Source organism: Melozone crissalis, unplaced genomic scaffold (genome assembly GCF_028551555.1).
Source record: "Melozone crissalis strain CALT ecotype California unplaced genomic scaffold, PUWL_Pcris_2 ptg000045l_1, whole genome shotgun sequence".
NCBI classification, from domain to species: Eukaryota; Metazoa; Chordata; class Aves; order Passeriformes; family Passerellidae; genus Melozone; species Melozone crissalis.
Window position 1 is genome coordinate 23,589,527 of NW_026535823.1, and position 19,288 is coordinate 23,608,814.

Genomic DNA, 19,288 nt, shown 5'->3' on the forward strand with positions numbered 1-19,288 from the left:
ATAGAAAAACACACCAGCAACCACCAATTTGTCTCACTGATCTATCCTCTCAATAGCCAGAGGCTACTTTTAAGTATGCTGACTTAACACAGGAATCTGAATTGTATAAATCAATGTCTCAATTAACATTTTGTTTAGGAAGAGTTACAGAAGAAAAACAGAATGTAATGGTTTGCTAGCATAGTGGCTCCAGAGGTCTGGGACTGTGTGCAAGAAGAATGGAGCTGAATGTGGGAAGGGTCCATTATTCTTTCAATAGTGTCTGGTGCTGCAAAGTATGCACTTGCATACTTTCCTACTGGAAAAGCTTAAGTCTTCAGTAGCTCCTTCCTTGGTCTGGGAAAATGGCAGGCACCCAAACGCTAACCCAGGGATCTAGGAACAAGATCTACCTGAAGAACAATATTTTTCAAGTGGCCTTAGAAGTGAAAAATGGCCATAAAAAGAAGTCTCATTTCCCAAGGGATTTTATTCCTGCTGTCTGGCTGCTGTTTGTCAGGTGCCGTTCCCCACACACATCCTCAGCACATTCTAAAGCAAGAATGGAGTGAGGGCCTCTCTAAAAATAATCACACTTGCTGAAAGACCAGCCCTGCATAAATATCTCTAACAACAGTACAAACAGAAATCAGACCTCTTGCCCAATACTTTAGTTGAAATTTATGGCACCACTGGCCATGATTCTGTTATTACTATTCTACCTGGCTAAGGCTCAAAGTCACAGAAGTGGGAATTTCAGAGGTATTTTCAGAAATGATGTAGCTCATCTGGGGAAAAAAAAAAAACAACCAAAAAACTTACTTAGTTCTACAAAATGCTGTACCAATGCATCAGTGAACAAAGCTATATATTACACATATATGTATACATATATGAACACACATATACCATAAAGATGGGACAGAGAAGTTAAAGGACACACACACAGCCTCTGAAATTATATTTAATGCTACACCTTGGGAATAATAAAGCAAAGGGGGGGAAATAAAATCAAAGGGAATACTAGAAGACAGTCTCTGGTGCTCTTGCAAATTTCACCAGCTGCTGGATGATTTATATGCAAAAAAACTAGAAGTTGAGCTTTAACTTATATTTCCCTGCTTTCTTACTGGTTTGCTTCCAACCCTAGGAGTTTAATTAAAGTCCATCAGCCAAATTTTTCTGAAGGACGTAAGTTATTCCTTTTTAAAATCTTCCTGTACTAACTAACCCAGATTTTTTAAACTTTTGAGCTTTCACCAACCTGACTATGAATACATACACACTCATTTTTAAGAAGGTTAAAGAATTTCAAGATGATCAACCCAAGAAATACCAACAGCTGCTGCTGGCCAATATGCTGGTATGCAGGTACATGCAACTTACACAAAAATGAGTAATGGGGCAAGATACAGCATTCTGTATTGCCAGTTCACATGTCAATATCTAACAGCTACCTCCTCTTAATTCTTAACAGAGTACATAGTATTTGGTAACTGGGGAAAGAGAGTTTTACAAGAAATCTCTAGGAAAAGTGGATAAGCAGTTTTACTGCTTGTAAAAGGAATCTCTCTCTCATCTTCTCTAGCTTTCTCTAGGGAAATGGTGCAATAAATTTGATGAAGAAAGGAAGGATTTAAAGCCAGAGAAAATTAGGATTTCTCAAAGCAGAAACATGCTGCCCTTAGGAATAGATCTCCACTATTTACTTGATCTACTGGAAGAACTCCTGGGGAGCATGTCTTAGCAAGAGAAAGGAAAGTTTGCTATGCTCTTCATTTCCTGTGTAATTCCAGAAACTGCCAGCACAATGCTGTTTGGGGAGAACCACACTACAGCTATTCAACGGGGAATTCGGCATTGTATTCTGAATGAATGGAAACTTTCTCAAAGATATATATTTGCTGCAGCTAAAGTAGAATGCAAACCCAGTAAGGATGTGAGCCCCCATACACCTTCAATCAGCTAATTGCAAATTGTGACTCTTTCCATTATGACTTTCGCAATTCTTCACAGCGCGAAACATCACAGTAAATCACCCGGGTTAGAGTTCACAGGAGCCACGAACTAAGTGCAATAAATCAGCACTAAAAATATTATGCAACTGCAGTTCAGCTGATACCAAGTGTAGCTAATTTAATGGAGAGGCTAATATTTTTATGTGTCCTTGCAAGTTAGTGATTTGGGTCTTGGTGACCAGGATAAAGGAAAGGCTCTGAAATCTGGATTTCTTGGAATAAACTAGATTAATGGCTCCCTGCAAAAATCCCAGGGGTATTTCCCTCCTGCCACTGCAAAAACCTTCTGCTAAGTATGAAAATTTAAAGGACTGAAAATGCATCAGTAACACAGAACAGTAAGAGAACCACAAACTTTGGCTGGGTTCATGAGCCAGAACCTCATCCCCAAGCAGAATCAGACCTTTTAACTGAAGAGGAACAGTCACATGCCTCATTTCACCCTTACTTTGCTTTAAACTAGGCTGTTTCCTCCCCCGCCATATTCCACAGTGGCTGATAAATTCCCCAACGGCGGGTGTTAACTAACTCTGCATTCCAGTCTGCTCTGCGTCATGGAGTTCCACATCCCCCTGATGAGGAACACATGGCGGACATGTGCTAGGGGAGAGCCTGACAGCGCTCGCACAAGCAGGGAGAACTCCTCTGACCTTTGGCTTTTTCCTCTCTGTACCATCCAACTGCACAATGAGAACTCTGTGCCCCTCTGTCGCCTACTGGTCACTCCAGGATCATGGACACAGCTGAAAGCCTGACATTCCAACAGGCAGCTACACTGAATACACGCTATGGCTGAAAATCTACGTTGAAAGCAAGCAATTGATCGTTCTGTGTCTCTGCCCTACACAAACCATCCAGAGGAATTTTTGACCACACAGGTTACATCTGGATCAACTGGGGTAAGTATGTCACAAAAAGAACTTCCTCATCAACTCTGTGAAATAAGGTAACTCACAGCCTTGCTAAAAAGTAAACAGTGGCAACTGCACTAAAGCATTAAGATGTCTTTCTAAAATGAACAGACCATTTATCATCTTTTTAGGACCTGAGCCTGGCTTAGAGTAACAATGAGCTTCAACTTCAGTGTTGTCCAGACTGAATGACTCATGCAGAGTACTGCATTTACCAAGTCACATGGACTCGAGGGTGTCCAAGCAATACAGTCATCCCTTCCTCCTTCGAAACCTCTGAAAAGTAAAACCCAATCTCAGGCTAAGTGCTGGTCTGAGACCGCAGCAGACAGACAGACAGACAGACAAATGACTAATGGCAATCCATGCAACATACATTTACTGCCGATTAGAAACCAAATGCTGAGCCTCAAGCTCTCTGCTTTTAGTCTTATGTGTACTAGAACACTGGCCAGAATCCTGCAGTAAAATGAAAGCCATTGACAATAAGCCTTTCTGTAACTACACTCAACAGAAGCTCCTGCTCATATTCCAGATTCTGAGATTCATGACCTCTTATCTGTACAAGCTGTCAAGACACAGCATGACCTTTCTTTTATAAATAGGACCTGGATATGCTGCACCTTCCTTTAAACCCCCCACCAATGTATGAATAAAATAACAAGGCAGCAGCAAAACAATAAAATCCTATGGAAGCAACAGTATTAAAATCAGTAACAGCACTATGTTCTTTAAAATATAGAGTCAATGTTTCATTAACTGCTTTTATACTATGTTCACATTTATTGTACGAGTGTAACATATAAAAGTATCAAATTAAAGAGTTTTCTTGATACTTGGCTACACTCATTTTAGAAATAGTAAATAATTTTTTTAATACTCCATTCCTGAAATTAAAGGCTACACTCATCCCCAAGAAATTTACAGAAAAAGCAGATGAAGTTGAGTGAAGTTTAAATGCATAATAAAAAGGGCAAACTTTCTGAGAAAATGAATGCCTTCTAGCTACAGCAGCTACTCTTAGTGAGCTGAGAAACTAAACAGGCATGCAAATCCTACTCATGGCATCCTGAGAACATCTACTCCATGCTCATGTCTCAAACAACAACGACTCTAGTGTCAGTATATTTTTCTGAAATGCTCAGCAAAACTCTCTTTTCTAAAGAAATATGATTGAACATTTTAAAAGTGTGATTATAGTTTGAGAAATTAGTGTGTAAAAGTCACACCCTTTTATTCAATAGACTTATTCCCCTGGTTTTGATTCAGTCACATCCATTTGCTTTACTGGCTAAAATAACTTTTTACAGCTTTCTAAATTCCTATTAGTACTGTGAAACCAATTCAATTCTGGGAAGGGGAACCAGATTCTTTTCTCGCTTATGCATCTGTAAAAGGATTATTACCTAAATCAACACATACAATTTCTATTTTTTGATAGAGGAGCCAGAAAGAATGTTACTTATTTTCTGGATGATAGTCAGAAAATTTATTTTTATTTGCGAGAAGACCAGACCTGGACTAATTGAAAGAGCAGATTTGGATCAACAGAAAAGACATCACTCTAGAGAGGTCATATTTAGAGAAAAGAAGTTATATCCAACAACTTTCTATGGTATTTCTCAAAACACCACTTGAATGCAAAGGAAACTTAGTCAGAAAACTTTGCTAAGAGTGAAAACTCCTGATTTTTCAAAGAGAAGACCACCACCAAAGCTAGGATGTGTATTCCTTCTGTAGGCAGCTAAGATCAGCAAAGAGTTTTTGCTCCCTGGTCTGTCCTGAACTGCTCCTCAGGATTTTCCTATTGAGTTGCATTACTGGATCCCCCTCTTCCCTGCCAGTGGCACTGCTTGTGGGGACATCTGCCAAATGCACAAAGAAAACAGAGCCGAGTTACCAAAGTCCTGCTATTTAATCTATCAAAAGTCATGAAGTATTTTTGACACATGTGGCTTATGGAGTTCTCAACTGTATGTCCAGCTGCGCATAAGCTTGGGGTGTCGGCCCCCTTCACCAGCACAGCTGGATCTGGTACAGGACATCTGCCCATGATTCAGTTTAGGATGCTTCATACTGTAGAGCATCTGCCTATACCAGTGTCATTCTCAGCTTTTCTAACAGAAATATATTTTAAAAGAGAAAAAGAACCACCATAGGAGCAGCTGAGTATTTCAGAGATGCCAATTTCCCAAGAACAACAGATTTAGAGAGCAGAAACATTAAGGAAGTTGCAGCATGCTTATATATGATCCACTTATTTAAAACCAATTATCAGCAGGGGAAAAAAAAAGAGAAAAAGGACGATATCCCAAGGCAGCAGAAAGGAAATCAAGTATATCAAAGCTGTTTCTGAGCTCCCTTTACCTATCTACTTGGCAATGCTGACTTTCGAAATTATACTACACCATTCATTTTTACTTTCATGATGCAAGGAGAAAAGGAAGAAAAAACTCCCCAATCTTACCCCCTCTTTTTACTAAATTACCTTAAAAACAGATCTGCATTGTTACTTCAAGGTTACTAATGTTAGTACTGTATATATTTATAGATGAGGTATTCCTTTCTGTCTGAAGCACATGAGGTAATAAGTAGCTGGAATTGTCATGGTGATTTATTAATATATTCTCTAGGAGAAGCCCTGCACCTGCATCTGTGCAGACAGAACACCCACGAAGGCTGAACTCACCCCTACACAGCCCACAAGATCTTAAAAGGAAATGCTCCAAATTTAGACCTGCTCCAACAGGTGTCTTTTACTGTTTCACTTTGCATGACCATAAATATCAGAGGTGGAGCAAAAAGCTCCCTGTCCATTGTAATCGTGCTTTGAAAACAAATACCTTTGCCCCCTCCCAAAGCAGAGGCAGCAGCTATGGAATTCTCATCATTTCCTCACTCCTTCATCCTGTCAAGACCCAAGTCAGAGAGATGTCACTGGCAAAACCAGGCTCCAGGGATGAGCACATAACTTTATTTTTTTCTCTTCAAAGGGCCCTAAGCTGGCTCTGAAACATCCCCAAACTGTATTTCTTTCATTCTAGTATCTCATCTTGCAGCTATTTGCCAAAGTGAATGACATGCACAGGCTGTTCATGGCTTTTTATAAGCTCTCATTACCCAAACAGGGAACCATTTCCTTGAAAATGCTTTCCCCAGCAGCATTAGTCTCTCTAGGCACCACCAATAAATTTGTCATTTGGCTCAGCCTGTTGCAGTCCAAAACGTGCCTGAATAGATGTATTTGATATTGTTTTCCACTTGTTTACTGAGGGAGGATGCTACCTGTGGGACTTGTCATCAGGGTGATTAACAGCACAGGGAAAATAAAAGATAATTTTACCCGCCAAGTTGAAAGCTTTGCCAGACTTGCTCTGGCAAGCAAAGACCAAAATCCAGACTCCTTTCTGTGGTGTAACAAGGAGATGCAATCCCAAACCCAAAATGGCTATCCATGACTTACAAAACCACAACACAAATCAAAATAACTAATCTGGAAAAGAAATCCTAACCAAACTGAGAAAGAGAATAACAGGTTACACCATGAGCTTAGAAATTCCACTAAAATGTTTCATTCTGTAACACTTCCACTACAAAACACCCAGGTCAAGAGCAAATAAATATTTAATACTCAAAAGGTACTCAGGAGAAGGTGTGTTTTTCCCTGTCCCTCCTCACCAGCTGCTCTTTTATGGCAGGAAAGTGAAGAGCATGAAATCCAATGATAGGAAGAAGGCAAAGGTCAGGAAAAAGGTTTTTCTTCAAGGATTTAAATTAGCCTTCTACAGTTTTGTGTGTTTTGTCAACACAACTTCCCTCCTGTGAGGAGGGGAAGCCAAAGGGCCTTTGAACCATTTCTGTATGGGGTCTAGATTTTTACCAGTAACAAGATTCCTAGCTTTAAAGAAAAGCTCATCTTCCCTTTTCCCATTCCTTTCACCACTCCCTCCCTGTCCCTCCTTCCACTCCCCTCCTTAAAAAGAGACAGGAAAAAGAAAATAGACAAAGGATCTGAAGAACAAAACAAGCACTGGAGGAGTTCTAGAGTTCATGTAACGAGACCACTATAGCCCTTCAAAGGGACCATTAAAAGCAAAACAAACAAAAGCAACACCCTCAAGATGTCTATTGTATTTTACAGAGGAACAAATGAGTGTACTGGAAATTCTCCCACCATCTTGCCACAAAGTCTGTTATTTCATCAAAACAAAGTCCAGAGATCAAGAAACAGCCAACATGGCAGCTGAAAGTCAGTCACATCAAACGATCCATGAAGAAAATGAGACAGGGCTTACTTTTTTTTGCATTTTTTTTCTCTTTCTTTAGTGTGATGTATTAAAAAGACTTCAAAGACTGTTTCAAGAGTTGCTTTTGTTTCTCACATGAGAAAATCAGGGGTTGAGCAGGTCTAGACAACTCAGTGGTTAAAACATCATTAGCTGCCAACACTTTGTCTTCCTAGAGCTCCCATAGTTGTTGTTACCCTGGATTTGCCTGAAATGAAATTACTTGATTTCCATATATATTTTGCTTCCCTCAGAGGTTCCCAAAGATGGCAGCTGCAGGACAGAGAACACACAAACATCCACAGTTGGTGGTTTCAGCTGTCAGAGGCTCATCCACATGGGTACTGACCCAATACTTCTGCTTCATACTTCAAAGCATCATTTTTATTCATTTTTTATTATTTGCAACACTTAGCAGATCTCTTTTTGTTCTTCTACACTACCCTAGCATCTTTGGGCTTTACTTGGAGGGTGGCAAACACTTTACATTTGCTTTCATAGCTGTGCATGTAAGAACTACAGGGAGACAGACAGATTTTTATCCCATCTGTATATCATCAACACTCCATTCACCAAATCCCAAACAGTAATGCTTAAGATCTGCTGAAGACAATATAACTGAACAGGTGCTACTGAGGGCAAAGTTTAGCCTGCAGGATAAAGCCTGATAAATTTAGCTATAGGAATGAGAATCCTCTGGTTAGATGAACCTGTAAAATCAGGGGTCAACTAAGATCACATATGTTACAGCAATTTCTAAGTCATTATACCACAGCCACCCTCCAGTGCCAGGAGGAAGCCATAAAGACAAGCTTGTCACTAACAGTAGATAAAATATTCCTCCCCTAGCCCAAAATAGATCTATTAGTCTCCATGTGTACAAACCCACAGAATGCATCAGTGATGAATTTCCTACTCCATACAAATCAGCTGCTGTGTATGTTCAGAAGGCTCGCCTGCAGCTTGGTCCCTCCCATGCCCAAGATAAGCCCAGGAAAGCACCAGTGGAAACATGCTGGGACAGGCTCCTTCCATTACAACAGCTAACAGAACCCACTCTTGATCACCTTCCTTCTAGGATAATCCTTAAACTCAGGCAGAGGAGGTGTCATCTTTCCATGGGCACAGAGCATCTCCCTCACATCTGGTAGCGGGATGTTCAAGGAAAGATTACACTGAGCTGTGGCCTACAGCACACACCAGAGGCATTTTCACAGCAGAGATTTATCTGAGAGCAGACCCCAGATGTCTGCATCCTTGACTTAAAAGGTCCACATGGATGAATTCCCAGATCTCAAATGGCTGTTCCACAGGTGTCTCATCTCACAGAGGTGAAAGTCTGACTGTCAGCCTGGGACAAACTACAAAGGTTGGCCTCTCAAGGAGCCAATAGAGCTTTGCACAGAACACGTCAGACAACGTGTGCCTGAGAAAACTACAATCACTGTGCTGGAGAGCATAAAGAACAAGTCATCTTTCCTTCTCCTACTAATGGATATGAATTACACAGTGCAGAAAGCTCAGCTTGTCTGGCATATTTGATAAATTTATCCAAGTCCCCAGTGAAGTTTAATGGTGGCTATAAGCATGGTTTCTGTAATGAATCTTTTGGGGCTGGGAAAGACAGCTGAGATTTTGTGCCTTAAATGTGTAAGAGGGTCATGAAATCCTGAGAGGCTCTCATGGATACTCTGCAAATCCATTCGGGACTCAACCAATGAGACTAGCATTTCATTTATGGAATAGGACCTATTCCTTTATAGGCCTAACACTTCACAGTCTCTGAATCTAAACTGTATCTGACCTATTGCAATATAGGTTTCATTTCAAGAAGAGTTACCTTTTCATGCATTTTTTTTCTTTCCCTGGATTTTTTCCTAATTAAGGTATAAGACAAGCCAATCAGTTGGTTCCAATGATGTAACAAATAATAAAATATTGCTCCCAGAATATTGCAAAAGTGGCTTTTCCTCTTCCCTTCTCATTCTACTTTGTCTTTAACCGTCTCTCCCACTACACAATTATTTTATCTCATCCCAAGTTCAGTTTCTATTACAAGGACCCATGAGCTTACTTCTGGAGGATGGATCTTTTAATGACAAGTTCTTCATCCAAGTCAGCTTCATTAGCCATGAAGAGCAATCTTTTTCCTGTGTCATCCACTCCAATGAAGTCGCGCTGCTCCACTGAAGTAGAAAATCAAACACAATCATTACATAACCCCAGTTTAATGCAGGCTGGAAAGACACATGGCACCACCAACCACCCCTAAAATACAAAATACAACTATCCCAGCAAATCCACGAATTTAATAAATATTGTTCATAACTTTTTCAACTTCTTGTCAGTTGGGGTAGCTGATATATATCATGACATTCAAAACATTGGCCCTGAAATGTTTGTGCATCCTTTTTATGAAGATGCAAACTACAGGTCCTGACATGCAACACTCAATTTTGAGCTGTGCTTTCCTTTCCTTTTTTTTTTAAATAAAAACCCCTGCTACCTGAATTAAACCAACAACAAATGCAAGGCAAGCAGTGAGTTCTTCAAATCCAACTGCTGCTTCTTATAATGTCACTCCACATGAGAATTAAGGGGTCTGGAGAGGATTATGATTTCAGCTGAGACATAAGCATTTTGCAAGTCATCTATTTTAGACAAATACCAATACGTAAATCACAAACACGCATAAAGGTATAGATTCTAAGACTTCTACCATGGCTGTTTCTGGGTGGATTAACTTGGTTTAAATATCTGTTTCTAAAATTGTCCACCAAGAGAATACCTAACACTCACATGTATTATTGTGGCAGTCTGTATCTCCTGCAATCAGTGACTGTGCATCAGCGAGGACTCTGGCCTACTGAAATGTAAAGTTTTTATTTTTTAACAGTTTTCCACAACATCTGAATACAGCGGTGGCAGCTCATTCTAATTTTCACTCTGTAGTTGAGCTATCACTCTGGTGGCAGCCATATACAGGTATTTACAGACACAGGCTGTACGAGTAAGCCATAGCACAGTTTTAACAAAAATCTTTTTTCTCCAGTAAATACTGTAATTTTGGGCCAAACTGGCACATATTTGATCTCCTAAGTTCTATGCCTTTAACCACACTGGAGTAACAACATACCCTAGAAGTAGCTAATTCTCTAAGATCATTTTCAGACAAGCTATTTTTAACTTTATTTTTCCCAGTTCTGGCCCATCCCTTGTTTTACCTATACCCACTCTTTCAGAGTTACCACAGTAATAACTACCATTAAAACAGTCAAATCTATGCAGCTGTTGAAAGTTCTCCTGTGCAATCTTTGATCCAAGTGATCAAGCACAACCTCTTCAGAAAATTCTCAACTCTTCGAAATTCATTACACAGCAAAGAAAAATGAAAATAGGCCTGAACATCTAAAACCATGACAAAATTAGTACAATTACAATAAAGCTTACTTGCTGTAAAAACTCAGAGTAAGTCTTGAAAGCAGTGCCTATTTTCATTCTGTGGAGGGCTGTGAAGTTTGAGATTAGGGGTGAATGAACCCTCACCCCTGCCACCTAAGGGGGGGTCTCCTGACAGGCTGGAAACACAACAGGGACAGACTTTGCTCCATCAAGGCACCAACACTTCCCTGAAAGTTCAGGTCCTGCCTGCCCATCTCCTGGCTGTTCTTACAGGAACATATCACACTGCTACAGCAAAACTCTATGCAACAGGAAAAAGGGAAAAACCAACTGAGAGCAGGACCAAGCACATGCCTGACACCAAACTGGCTGCTCTTGCTTGTGTGGATGGGTAAGAAACAAACAGTGAAACCATGAGAGTGCACTGTGGGATTTTTTGCAGCAGATGCCAAGTCAGGTTTCTCCTTGTATACTGGCAATAAAAAATATTACTTCAGTAATTTAAAAAAAGACAAAACTTTTATACTAAAAACAATTATCCAGAGGTACAAGAGTGCTGTTTCAAATCCCACTGGCATCACTGGAAGGAAAAAATAAATGGAAGAGCAGACACATAACTAGCTCACAAAATCTCTGCAAGAAGTATGAGAAAATTGTTAAAGTGACAGTAACTTAAAATAATTTCAAGTATAAAAAAGAAATGCAGGATGTGCTTTGCCTCCTCACAATAGATAAATGAGGACTTGACACTGCTATTGCAATATATTAATTATCTTACAAATTAGATCCCCATCAATTTTAAGGGCTTTAATGGTATAAAGAAATTATGACATCATAAGAGAATATTAAGTACTTTAGTGACAAAAAGAAATAAATTTCAGACATATTTTTTAAAATGCTTTCTAATCAATCATAATTAACTGAGTCAAGAAAAAGACACATCTGTTAAAGACTCAGTATCCCCACCCCTTCAATTAAATGGAGAGGATTTCACAGGATGCAGCCTTCAAGACCACCAAGAGATCTTCTGGCAAACACAGAGAATACCAGTGATGAGATGCTTGCTGCTTTCAAGACAAGAAAAATAAGCAGGAAAGAGTCACCATCCCCATCTTTTCTGCCTTTCTTTATACAAAGAAAAGTTCAGACACTATTTTCCACTCAATCCCTTGCAGGTCATCCTTAAGCACACAGCTCCATTCTGGGTATCTGAATTCCTCTGAATTCCAAACACTCTCTGTTTATTTGGGTTACTACCACTGACTAGCATTTTCATGTGTTTTTTTTTTTAATTGCCATTGCTCTTACTGCTCAGTTAAAAAAGCCAATGAGATTATTATTGTCATTATATGATCCCCTAAACATAAAACCCAATGAACTAGACCCTGTAATTTGCAGCTGAGTCAAACACTGCAGGAAACCATCAGGATGAATTTATAGCACTTAACACACTGCAATTCATGCTAATTTAAGAACTGTTATTTATATCACAGTTCCTGAATGTTCAATAATACCCCAAAAGCAACAACTTTGTATCAGATTCCATGACATATGCGAAATAAAATCCTGCTGATACTTCTCAAAAAATGAATTGCTTTGTAGGAACAGTGAAAAAATAAATCTAGTGGCTTGTCATGGGATCAATTTTCTAATACAAACACTTGAACAGTAGAGTCCAAGTACATGAAAACTTGTATGTGTCACAATTTAGAGAAGGAGATAATAGTGCCACCTACTATGGAAAACTGCCTAACATACTCCATGTTAATATCTTGTCTTTGGGTGCTTGTAAGTTTCACCAAGTTTTAAGAGTCTGGGATGAAATTTCCAATGCCAAGTGCTTGCTTAAGAGGAACATTTGAAAAACTTCAGCAAAAACCATTCAGCTGCTTTTAAGGCTAAGGAATAAAAAGAGTTTAGCATATGCAGAAATGGTTTGGTATCCCTTCCCTTGAAAAGCTCTAACCAATTCTTGGAAAACTGTAGCTTTACATGCTTTATTCTCCTCTTGCCTTCTATTTTTGCTGCTAATGCTTCTGGATATTTAATTCTTAAGGACAGATTGTTTCAATTTCTGAAATAGCAGGTGCTACTTAAGGTTTTCTGTACCATCAGGAGGTAAAAGCAAAGCACACAGGCTACGAGACTCCACAGCGACGCTGCAATGACTGTTCCAGGGGAAACAGTTTAATTTGTCTTTTTGTAAGCTGTTTTTTACAAGGAAATAAAAGTCATAAACTCACAGGGGTGAGGTAAAAGAAAAAAAACATTAAAAAATGAGGATTCTACGAGACAGACTGGAAGGGACAGAAAGCAGCTCCTGAAAACTACTGGAAACTGTGACTGCCTGTTAAAGGACACTAGACAGGACAGGAATCAGAAGAGAACAGGTGACTGTAGGTGGATAAATGAACCAGATGAAGACAAGAAGTGAGAAACAGGACAGAAGATGGAACTGGCAGTTCCATCCATCTTCAGTGAAAGAATAGATGACAAAGAAAAGCCAGGTTCTCAACAAGGATCCTTGAGGAAGGAAACTAAGGAAAGAGAACAGGAATGGAGGCTGGTGGCAGCAAGAAGCCAGCACAGGCAAAGGAAGATAGATGAGCAAAGGTAATGTTCACAGCAATAGGGTAGCTTTAGTCAAGTAGGAATGAAAGCCAGGAAGGTCTGGTACTCCCTAAAACACACTTCCCTCCCAGAACCTGGAGAAGAACCTAAAATTCCTCTCTTGGCCCTCCCCTGCTTTTAACAAATGACTGAAACAGGCCAGGTAGAGTTCACATCTTATCAGAGGCAGTTCACAGGAAACCTGTCACTACTGCTGTCCATGGCAGCTCAAGTGGTGCTTTGCATGGGAGATCTGAGCCCCACAGAATAACACCAGGGGTAACAGAACACTTCCACATAATGGAATTTTAGTCTTTTCAAGTTTGGTCTTTTACAGATCTGAAAAAACACACACAAATTTCAACAAGTCATGTAGGAAGAGTTATGCTGCAAAGTCAAGCACGCTAACATAAAAAACAAGCAAAATAAGAATGCATGTACAATCTGATGTGTTTATATTTGAAAAGAGCCTTCAGATAATCTTGTTTATCCTCACAGACCTCCTCACCCCCACCCTGTGTGCTCACAGCTCACATGCTGGGAAGCTCTATGATGTTTAACCACAGACCCATTAGTTTACAACTCCTGAATGCTCAACTCTCTGCTGTAGCAGTGCTCTTGACAATGTTTTATGTGCCATTAGCACTTAGATTGCCTTTTCAAAAATAGGGGAGTTAGAGAGTCCAAGTACTAAATGCTTTCAGCCCTACTAACCTTACACGTTGCTCCAGAAAAATCTTCATGCAGAGCCTAAGAAGTTTTCTTTTAAAAACGTATTTCCTCCGCTTTCAGACAACTGTTGGCTTGCATTTCACTCCTCTCTCAAACAGACTGAAGCTACATTTTCTTACTTGTCATGCCTCTGAGCTTTAATCAAGGACCAGGTCCCACTAAACTGCCAATAGTCAAGGCTCAGCATTTTAACAGATATGATTAACAGAAAATGAGAGGTATGGTGTGGGAACAACTGTGTGGTATTTAGTACTTTTAGCATATAAGTAAAATGGGTATAATAGCCCTGCTCTGCCTTACAGCAGTGTTGTGAGAACAGACACATTAAAGATTACAAGGCACTAACTAAGATATTATGGTAAAATGGACAAGATAAGCATCTAATCAGCTCCTTGAAATCAGTGGGAGTTTTGCCTAGCAAAAGGCTCCTGGATGTGATTTCAGAAGAGTAATTCACTACATACTATGAGAGGGGAGAATTTCTGGAAGTGCTTGTTACCCACCTAGTGCCAGTCCCTACAGTCAGTGTAAAATTCCCAGCTATAATCTGGCTGATGCTTAGTGCTCTTGAAAAACCTAACGGTTTTAATGCTCATATGTAACAAAAATTCAGGGTTTCATCCAAAACTCACTGAAGTCACCTGGAGCTTTTCCCTTAACTCTTGTGAGCTTTGGATCACAGCCTGCAAGATTACACGAGTCTAATACTTAATTCTGAGCTGGAAAAAACCAAGTCACACCCTCACCAGGGAATCTGAGGAAAAATAGGGTATCTGTGCCTTTTTTACTTCTTTTGCTCTGGGACTGATAACTAAACATATCATACATACCAGTGGTTTCTTGGTAATTTATTAATAAATATGTATTCCTTCCTACATACCTGGCTTTTTTTTCCCTTTCTGTCCTGGTACCCCTTCTGTTGGCTCATGAGCTTTCTTCATTAACATGGAGAGAGAAGCATCATGTGTCCGAAAGAGATCCACAACTTTGTATAAATCAACATCTGTGATCAGATCGCAGCTCAACACCAAGACGTCAGTCTGCCAAAGAAGAAAAAAAAAAACATCAAACCTTTCAGAGATACAAATTATCACATATGGACTAGCATTTGAACACCCAAAACCAAATACACACTTTAACATTTTTCCTATTTTTTAATTTACCGCTGCCAAAAATAGGTCCTGGTTTTTACCAGTGCGCTTTTCCTGAGTCCTGCTGTTACTGTTGTTTGGTTAATGCTTATCCAGATCTGCACCATATACAATATGTGACCATCTGAATTGTCTTCATCTGCTCCTAAGGACACAGAAGCCATGGCTTTCAAAACCAACATGAAATTCTGCAGTTATTTCAACAGCTACTTTTAGTTATATAATGAGGTAGAAAAAAAAATCTTTCTAAAGAACTCTTTTTAGCTGACTTTGCATCTGGCAACAAAGTGCTGGAAAAGATATTTAAACTATGTTATTTTATTGGGGGACAAAAAAAACAAAGACTATCTAGGATGTGATTTACTCAGTAATTGCACTGCGATGGTGGGCTCATTTGAGAAATACATTTCCTAAAACCAGCAATACTCCATATTATAAGGAAAAAAACCAAAAAAGGATGTTAGGTCCTATTTAATAGGAGGCTTGTACTTTATTTTGATCTCAAAGGATTCCAAAATCCCTTATGTAGTTTTTAAGAGAACTGCTGCACAAGTCACAGGAACATTGTCACATATTGAGCAAGACACAGCAGCTCCATTAGCGGGGGACACTATCAATATAATCCACCCAAAAACTCCTATTTAGAAAAAATTTTCTGTATTTCATGTGGGTTGCGAGATATGCTGCCAAAAACCTATGAGTTCAGCAATTAACTTAATTTAAACTAATCCTAACATAATATTTGTGCAGCATGGCTGACACAAAAGTAGCAAATTTCCACTTTTTGTTAACGATCAACCTTCTAAAGGCCTCTCCAGAAGACAGTGTTTCTTTTCTGATAGTTACCATTTTCACTTTCTCTGCTGCCATTTTCCATGCTAAGCCTCCCTGCAGTGTGACATGGCTGCCTAATTTTATCTTTTTAAAATACAGTATTTAATGAGAAGGGCATTAGACAACACTTAGAAAAAACCTGAGTTAATCCATGGAGGATCGATCAGTAATTCTACTCTTACTTTTGAAAACTGTCTTGGTTAAAAGCAAATTGTTTCAGGATTGACCTCTCATTCCAGAAAGGTTTATTAAAAAAGCTTGCTTTTTTATCTAACATGAGGAGATTCCACATTGTAATTGAGATTAGCTGAGGTCTGGTATTTACATTATTTGACAAGTTCTCCTATAACTGCTAGGCAGTTTCATGTGTTTACCAATAAGGTGTTGGAATTCATCATGTCACAAACTGTTGGAGATGCTGATTTGGCATGCTGTGCAAAAGGTCAAGCTCTTCCATTTTCATGTGATTTGTCCCCACTTTACTGAGAAACACCTGGCGGCTTTACAGGAAGGAACAATCTGCAGGTTGAGAATTTTACACATTCAAAACCCAACTTGCATCACTTCTTTTAACTTATTTTCAAAATGTGTATTTTATATTACAGTTTTGCCCAAGGAAAGTGTTTTAATTAGCACTTCTCTAAAAAAACCCAACATGCACACATTGGAAAAAACCCCAACAACCCAAACCACTAAAGCGAGTTGCCCAGCACTCTGGAGCAGCCCTGCTCCAACATTCCAGAGTGCACAAAGAAAATAAGAAAAAAATGCAGCTTGGTGTGGAAGCAAATGTCCCGCTTCACAACTGTAAACTGTGAAGAAACACATATTAAATATCCTGGAAAATCCTGCAAAATTTTCAGATATTCTGTTTTTACAAGAGCATGAATGAATAACAACGTTTACAGAAAAGACCAAAAGGTATTCAAGACCCATATAAATAGACCTGTACTCTTCAAACTCATTTTATAGAAAGAAGAGATTGCCAGCTTCAAATCTAGCTGCATTTGCTCCAATGGTGAAAATAAGAAATAATCAAATGAGAGAGACTGACACCCCAATAGTCTTATACTAAGGAACAACTATCCAGACTTGTAAAACAAACCTTGTAATTATTTCACATTTTACTAAATGCTTTAATCTCTCACTAATGCAAAAACCCAACAAGCATTTCATAGTTCTGACCAGGCTCCTGGGTTTTTTCTCCTCCCTATAGGACAAGCTTTTTGCAAAAACTGAATGCAAGACCCCTGAGGAGCATACGGGAACAGAACCACCAAATGTCTGGTTGCCATCTGTTCTACCCATTTACTCTCCCAATATGTAAATAAACGTCAGTGAGCGCAGGGACCAGTGAAACACACAGTTGCTCTGTAAAGCCCACATTTCTGCCTCTCCTCCTGATGAGCAGAGCAGTGGCCTCAGAAGCACGCTGAGAATACACCATGAAAGGCTCTTTTGGGACTTGACAGCTTCCCCTTTGAAACACCACCCCCCTCATAAATAAAGCCCTCACTGTCTAATGGATGCACTTTTTTTTCCAGTGTACAACTCCTGAACGAATAAACTAATGGCTGAATGAAAAAATAAACTATCCTAGAACCTTAGCAGAAGTGTGTGTTTTTCTTTATGTTTTCGAGGTGGGTGTAGAAGAAAGAAAATAAATGGTAGAACTTGTGGGTTTTTTTACATATATACACACCAAATAAATGCAGTGCACCTTTCCCAATGAGCCACTGATACAAAGAAGAGAAGTACATACTTACTACATGCACTCACAAGGGGTATGTGAACATACTTGACTTCATGAATTATGCAAACGCCTGAGTACACGCACATCTCTTAATGAAATACATGTAACAATGATTACATCAACCCCAAACTATTATACAGACGATAAGAATCAACACCATCTGATTAAAAAAACCCCAGCGAGCACACACCTCAAGCAGAACAACTGCAAAGGGAAAAAATGCACTCACAAATGCACTCTCCACACGCATTACAACCACGGGAAGGGCAAGGCAAAGGTCTTAAATCAAGAAGGGCCATCTAATGGATGGAGCATGAGACAAATACTTGGAATATCTGGTATCTTCCTGCTCTGCCAAGCCTGACACATTTTGTGTGCCATTTTGTTTCTACTACTTTTATGACAAAGAGCAGGTCTCATCATAGACCAGGGCTCTGCCACAGAAGCTGCTCTACAGAGCAGGTGAAAAGGCCACCAAGCATAGGAGAGCAGCAAATGCTTTCGGGTTGAGGAACACAGGAAAACACTGTATTGCTACTCTCAGGGACAGCAGCCCTGCCCTCCTGGTAGCACAGCTCATGCTTTTGTGAGCATCACAAGAGCCACAGCAAAGACAAGGAGAACATAATGCTCCTTGGAAGTGTTAACTTGGGCCTTAGCAATCCCTTTTAACCTCAGATTTGCAATTCACTCACTCAAATGAAAAACTGAGACTAAGCTGCTGACCAGTGGAGGAAGGTGGGATTCTGCAGATATCATTCCACCTATGATCTGAGTTTCAAGAAGATCCTTCTGCATCCCTACTGACTTCATGAATTATTGGAGCTCTGGCCTTTCAGCCCAACCATCCCTGAATACAGAGTATTCAGTTAAGTCAAGTATGGAAACCTGGCACTAAGGTCCCCACTTCTCCATTCTACCCTTCCAATACTGGCTAACAGCACGTCACCATCAAATGTTATAAACTGTGAAATGGTCATATATGAAATAAGTTCAATACTTGATCCAGATAAATAAAACAGGGTAACATAAAACATGAAGAGATTTATACAAAATAGAGAAAACAGTAAGGAAAAAACACTGAAAACCAGTATGTCAACAACTATATTAAACCCAGCACAATATGGAAAACATACACAAAAACAAGACCAAAAAGCAGATTGTTTTAAGAACTCGGATCAAGACAGCCGATTTAAAAATAGAAAACATGTTTTCAATGGAACTAATTCATACCACAGATCAAAAGATGGATGCAATTATATGGTGTAATATACCAGCATAAATAAAAAGCCTTGGACTTTCTCACACCCTGCATACAAAGGCAATGCTAAAAACCCTTTTATATTCAGCAATTATTGCTGGAGCCCTTATGATCAAACAGGAGATGTCAAGGTTACCACAGATAGCTGGCAGCAAATTATGAATTTTTAGTGGTATTTACTATGCTTTTTCTATCAAGTATAGACAAGGGCAGGACCTCACAGCCTAAACTGCTGATGGCCTCAAAAACAGCAGACTAGAAAATGAGAAAACATGTGTTGCAAGGAAACTGTAATATGAACAAAATCAGCCTCAAGAGAAAGAGCAAAACAAATGTCAGATTGCATTATAA

At 39.4% G+C, this 19,288-nt stretch overlaps 1 protein-coding gene across 1 annotated transcript in view; it reads right to left on the reverse strand.

Annotated features, from left to right (window-relative positions):
* EIF2B3 (eukaryotic translation initiation factor 2B subunit gamma) overlaps positions 1 to 19,288 on the reverse strand; it is a 95,814-nt gene that overhangs the window by 62,098 nt on the left and 14,428 nt on the right. The window contains exons 3-4 of the mRNA XM_054285797.1: positions 14,819 to 14,978; positions 9,269 to 9,380 (exon numbers count right to left, since the gene is read on the reverse strand). Of these exons, the coding sequence (XP_054141772.1) occupies positions 9,269 to 9,380; positions 14,819 to 14,978 (272 nt within the window). The remainder of the gene's footprint in view (positions 1 to 9,268; positions 9,381 to 14,818; positions 14,979 to 19,288) is intronic.